This window comes from Nomascus leucogenys, chromosome 20 (genome assembly GCF_006542625.1).
Source record: "Nomascus leucogenys isolate Asia chromosome 20, Asia_NLE_v1, whole genome shotgun sequence".
Taxonomy (NCBI): domain Eukaryota; kingdom Metazoa; phylum Chordata; class Mammalia; order Primates; family Hylobatidae; genus Nomascus; species Nomascus leucogenys.
In genome coordinates, this window is record NC_044400.1 from 44,964,973 (window position 1) to 44,970,972 (window position 6,000).

Consider the following 6,000-nt stretch of genomic DNA (forward strand, 5'->3'; position numbering starts at 1 on the left):
CCAGAGTTGCTACTTCAAGTTTGCTGTCTCCTCTAGGAGTCTTCCCAAACACACAGTAAGATGTGCAACCTGTTCCTGCAGCTATAAAAAGTCACTAGGAGTGTTACAGGGCTGTCGCCATATGGTCTGTGACCATCTAGAGCTCCATTAGAGCTTTCACCTTTGCCAACTAAGGAAGGAGTGAGGGGAGGGGGGCTGAGGTGGGGGAATCGTTCCCAGGCCACATTTCCTGCCCAGTAACATGGTCCTCAAATAGCCAAGGCTGCAGGCCGAGAAATTCCTCACTAACAAGTTACGTCCTGGATCTGGTTCCCTGAGCCTTTATTAAGAATGAATGTTTTCTCGCCAATCCATGACTCAAGCAAGACCAAGAACCGAGGCGAGACAAGCGGCAAAGTTTGTTTATTAACTTGCTCCACCCAAGGGAACATTTTTATGAAGGGGTGAAATTCCTGACTACTCAAAAAGAAGAAAGAAAGAAAAAAAACCTATGGGAAATTTAATCACCAACTGAAAAAAAGTAAAAACAAAGCCCTACCAATGAGGATGTTGCCAGAGACAATGGGGCCCCTAGAGGAGCTGCAATTGTCTCGAGATAACAATCCCCCCCTCCCGCCCGCACCACCCGGGAATTCACTGGCCCCAAGTACTACATTATTGCTATATTAGCTGAGGAATCTTTGTTCACAAGGCAACTGCATGCAAAACCATCTGTTACAACTCCTGAGTTCCCGTGGTTTGCAGACTCGGCATTTACATTTCAAGAAGAACCTCTGGGAAGGAAGGGGGAGGTCTCTATCTTTCCCCTGGAGCAATTACCTTTTTATATAGCCTGGGAGGGGGAAGCTCTCCTTTCCCTGAAACTGAACCCAACAATTGAAAGGAGATAGGCCGCTTCAATAATGCACACGCAGCTCGCCTGGGCTGCCTGGTCCTAAAGCCACGCATGCCCCATTACGGTTTTCACATTCTTAAATTGGTATGAATGGTAAAGCATCAAGAACAATCCCAAACTGTCTATAGGGCTTAATGAGGCTCTACTTTCTTAAGGAATCTCTTCTTTCTTTTCTTAAACGTGATATTAAAGCTAATATTCTGCACTGCATAATAGCCTAAAATATACTACCTCTTAAAAGCAAACTGTAATCTGGGCCAAAGGTGACATTTTGTATCTTGATTTAGGTGGGGGCTACAGTAATATACATATGTCAAAATTCATGGAGGTGTACACTTCAGATTTGTGCATTTACATGTGTAACTCATACCACAATACATTTTTAAAGCAGAATGTCAATGATACTCACAGTTAAGGAAATTGAGAATAAATCACTTGCCTTCAAGGATAGTAAAGACTGTTCTGCTTCTAGATCCTCCCCTTACCCCCACCCACACTCGAAATCTCTCCTGAGAATTTTAAAGTTCAAGAACCTGAAAAATACTTATCCAACTCTGCACTAAGCCAATAACTACAAATGTTTCCTGTGTATCCTGGGAGCATAAGTACGCAACACAGAGCACCTGTCACACGCCAAACCGTTCTAGCCACATAGCAAAAATAAAAAGCCAAGGTCTTTTTCTCATCTGATGGTGAGCTATCAAATTATGAGAGACATGCCTGGGGCTTTCAGCAAGACAGCCCTGATGTTCATTGTTCTGTTTCTTGAGCCCTATTTTTCAAACAGATGTTTCTATACTCTTAAGTAGCACTCTTGCTTGAGGGAAGCAGGTTAACCCTGTAGGGTACAGGTCTCTGGCTGGAGCAGGAGAGCAGTTAAGTACTAAGTGAGGGTGGTTTCTGCAGGAAGCTCAGCAGGTTTAAATCTGTACGTGGAGCTCTTGTTACTCTAGCAGCTTCTTGGGAACCACGATGCTGAACGGAGTGGGGAGTCACTAAGTGACAGGCGGAATTCTGGAAGCTTCAACATTGCTGGGTCATGATTTAGCGGTACACTTCCTCCTCTGAACTACCAGGCAAAGAGGGCTGCTTGTCACTGAGGGAAATAAGGCCAAATTCATACCTTCCACTAAGCCTCCAGAAAGGCCACCCATTGAAGCTGAGGCTCCTTGCACTAATCATAGGGGGTCACCTTTCCCCTTCATGCCCTTCAAGCGTCCTGAACCCCGCAGACAGGTCATTTCGGGAGCTCGGGGCTACCAAGCTGCATCTACTGATAGACATCGTGAATCAGGATCACCCAGCGAGCGCTTCCTGGACTGAGAGCCGAGAGCTCCAGTGATTTCCCTGGCCTGCCAACGAGTCATTTAAGAAGTGCAATATGCCAACCAGACCGGGTAGCCCGTACTTCGGAACCGACCCTGCCGTCCCCGGGATGGAGAGGGGCGGGTTTTGCCAAAGGCTGGGCAGCGTCTATGCGGATCCGTGCTCGCAAGTGGGTCTTGCAGGCTACCCCGGCCCTGCGCACTGTGCCAGCCTCACACCTGACCCGGTGCCAGGAATACAGCAAGAGGCTCCGGTGGGTATGCGCCTCCGTGGAGACACTGGCAACTCTGCTCCGGAAGGGTGCGGGGTAAGGGGACAAGGGGCGAAATGTGGGACCAGAAGCAAGATACCCCGAAATGCGAACACCGGTGAAGTCTCTGGGGGCTCGCGCTCCCTGCGCCTTTGCAACGCTTTGCTAGCACTGCGCTTCCCTTGGCAGCGCCTGGAAGCGGCGCTAGCTGAGATTTGCGAGGCCGGCGGGCAGGAAGGATGGAGGCGCAGCGGATCCCTTCCTGCCCTCACGCGCGCAGCTAGACTGCAGTGTCCCCTTTCACGCCCACCCTCGCCCGGGATTCCAATGCCAAAGCGCTAGGGTTTCGCGGCTCGCCGAGGCCCGGGGGGGTGACCTGGAGCAGCTGGCAAAAGAAAGTGGGGGGAGTTGGGGGGAGGCGAGGCTGGACCTGCGGTCGGAGCGTGCGCGGGTCCGTGGCTCAGGGCGCCAGTGCAAGGCCGCCCGCCGGCCGCCCGCCAGCCACCCGCACCTACCTCGATCCACTTCTGCGCCTCGGAGAAGGCGGGCTCGGGGGGCGGCTCGGGCTGCAGGGGCTGAAGAGCTTCAAGACCGAGAGCGGGACAAGCCATTTGCGCAGCCCCGCGTCCTCTCGAGCGCCGGGATGAGGACGGCCGCCGCCGCCGCCGCCGCCGCCGCCGCAGAAGCGCGCTCCCCGCCCCTTCCCGCCCGCCGGCCTCCCCTCCCCGCCTTTCCCCGCCCCCGGCCGGCGCAGGTCCCGGGAGAGCCGCGCGCTGCTAGAGGACGCCGCGGCAGCTGTTCCCAGCGCCGCCCGGGCTCCAGTGCGCCGTTGAGTGCCCCGCGGGAGCGAGCGCGGAGGCGCCGGGAGCTTCTGCTCCCCACCTTCGCGGGCCGCTCCACCCCCGGGGAGGGGGAGCACAGCTACCGACTAAAAATAACCCGGAGCGAGCGCTGCGTGTCTCCCTCCCGCTCACACCCAGCCCGATAGAGGGACTCCGCCGGCCGCCCCGCACGTCCCTGCGCCCGGCCGGCTGCTGAGGGGCGGGCGGACGGGTCCGGCATCATATGGGAGACGCGCGCCCAGCGGGGCGCACCCGGGCCCGGGGGAACCGGCGCTGCGGCACCGGAGCAGTAGGACGCGCGGGCACTGGCCGCGCAGCACCTGCAGTCACTCCTGGCCGCAGAGGTGGGGGCAAGGCGGGGCAGCCCCTGGCCCGGCGCCGGGAAGTACATAGCCACTTGATCTTTTTGTAAGAAGAAAAACAAAAACGACCCTGATGAGCTTTTCCTTCTCCAGGAAGGCTACCTGTGTCCTAGTCTGTCGATGCAGTCAACCAACAGTCACTGTGCACCTACTATGCGTCAGGCGCTGGGGACGCAGAGATGGAAACACACACACACACACACACACACACACACACACACACACACACCCTACCTGGAAGTCCTTGCCCTCGAGGTATTTACATTGTAGAGGGAATTGGGGGCCGGGACAGAAAATAAACATGTAAATCAAAAGAAGATAATTGTGGCGGGTATTGTTAAGATAGGAGAAGATAATGACTTTGGAAGAAAAAGGGCGGGGTAATTTCCGATAGCCTTCCCCTCTTTTGGCTGAGAGGCTGACCCGTGAGTCCCGGTTCCATTAATGGGAGGTAGGCAGATGATCAGTGAGCTGAAGAGAGACGTGCATTTATCTCGTCCCTTCCTGCAGGTGGGTAGGGGGTTTCCAGAAGGTTCCCCATCTCCTCTTGTCCCACTCAACCTCCCAGGCCTAGGTATGGTAATGGCTTCCCCGTCCCATCATGGTCTCCCGACCCGGCTCAGTTCTTTCTAACCCTTCCTTTAAACTCTCCTCGGCCACTCCCACTTGAGCATGCCTTCTGTTTTGCACTGGAGCCCAAGTGACGATCAAGGAAGGTGTCTGTAAGGAAATGTCCTGAAGAGGTGACATGAGTAAGGAAGATTTAACTGTGTAACAATCTGGGGGAAGAATTCCAGATGGATGCCAAGGCCTTAAGGTAGGAATGAGCTTCCCCGTGGAGGAGCCCACAGCGGGCCAGCAAGACTGGAGCCGGTGAGGAGAGCACCAGGCGGGAATGATAGCATGGGAGAGGCAGGCCAGGTCCCGCCTGCGGGTGAGGGGCACACCCTACCTTTTAGATTGTTGCCTGGGCATCCCCTGGTAGGCCACCAGGGAGCTCTGACCTACGTGAGCCCAGCGCTGGGTCCAAAGGAGCTCAGTATTCTTGGCCTAACCTCAAGCTAATCGATTCCCCTCTTCAGAATGGCTGCTAACAAGAGGTTTCTGACGGTGGCTGGAGGTCCCTGGGTGCCTCAGCCTCTAAATCTCTGTTCCCCATCCAGAATCCGAGTTTAATCTTTGTCCAATTCCGCTGCTATAATAGGGGAATGGAACAAAAAGCAGGCCTAAAATTTCACCATTACCAGCTTTGGAGTCAGATAGGCTTTAGTTTATTTACTTTGAAAACACTTACGTGGCACTTATGCTGTGCCAGGCACTGTTCTAAGTGCATTACAAATAATTGACTAAGTCAATCCTTATTCCAGCCCTGTAAGATAGGACTATTATCATCCCTACGAGGAAACCAGGGGACAGAGCTGGTGGACAGGGAGGGTTGGATTCAAGCCCAGACAGCCTGGCGCCAGATCTTCTCCTAACTGCACACCAAGCTGTCTTACCAGTCCTGTCCAGACTCTGCCACTTACAGTGTGTCCCTCAGTTTCCTCACCTAAAATGAGGTGGATACAGTCATCCAGCAGAATCATTGTGAAAGGCACGAACAAGGGGACTGAATGTAAACAGACCAAAGCTGGACCTGACAAACAAACAATTGCTGAGTACAGACCACTGATCCTCACCTCCACCCTGCTGTCCAAAACAGAGGGAGGGAAAAGTACACAAAGCGGAGATAAAGAAGGCAAGCATGGGAAAGGACTAAAGACATGTGGGGAGAAGATGACCTTGTTTCTATAAAGAAACATGGCAAAGCAAACAGTTCACAAAATGACTCTGGTACACTAATGCAATATATGGCTTTGGGCAGTGATATGGTCTGGCTCTGTGTCCCCACCCAAATCTTATCTTGAATTATAATCTGAATTGCAATCCCCACATGTTGAGGAAGGGACCTGGTGGGAGGTGATTAGATCATGGGAGCAGTTTCCACCATGCTGTTCTCATGATAGTGAATGAGTTCTCATAAGATCTGATGGCTTAAAAGTGTCTGGCAGTTCCCTCTTTGTTCTCTTTCTCGTGCCGCCTTGTGAAGAAGGCACTTGCTTCTCCATCGCCTTCTGCCATGGTTGTCAGTTCCTGAGGCCTCCCCAGCCATGCGGAACTGTGAGTCTATTAAACCTCTTTCCTTTATAAATTACCCAGTCTCAGGTATGTCTTTATAGCAGTGTGAGAATGGGCAAATATAGGCAGGTTCCACTGCATGGAGTAACTAGGAGGAGGGGAAGCCAGCTAGCCCAGATGGTATATCTAAATCCATTTGAAAATGAG

General features: G+C 53.1%; 1 protein-coding gene across 6 annotated transcripts in view; it reads right to left on the reverse strand.

Annotated features, from left to right (window-relative positions):
• LIMCH1 (LIM and calponin homology domains 1) overlaps positions 1–3,173 on the reverse strand; it is a 338,444-nt gene extending 335,271 nt beyond the window's left edge. For 4 of the 6 annotated variants that reach the window (XM_030801291.1, XM_030801287.1, XM_030801286.1 and 1 more), the window contains exon 1: positions 2,987–3,173. In XM_030801291.1, the coding sequence (XP_030657151.1) occupies positions 2,987–3,082 (96 nt within the window). In that variant the 5' untranslated portion in view covers positions 3,083–3,173. The remainder of the gene's footprint in view (positions 1–2,986) is intronic. The other 2 variants (XM_003258626.2, XM_012499795.2) reach the window with 1 other exon arrangement.
• Between the last annotated feature and the right edge of the window lie 2,827 nt (positions 3,174–6,000).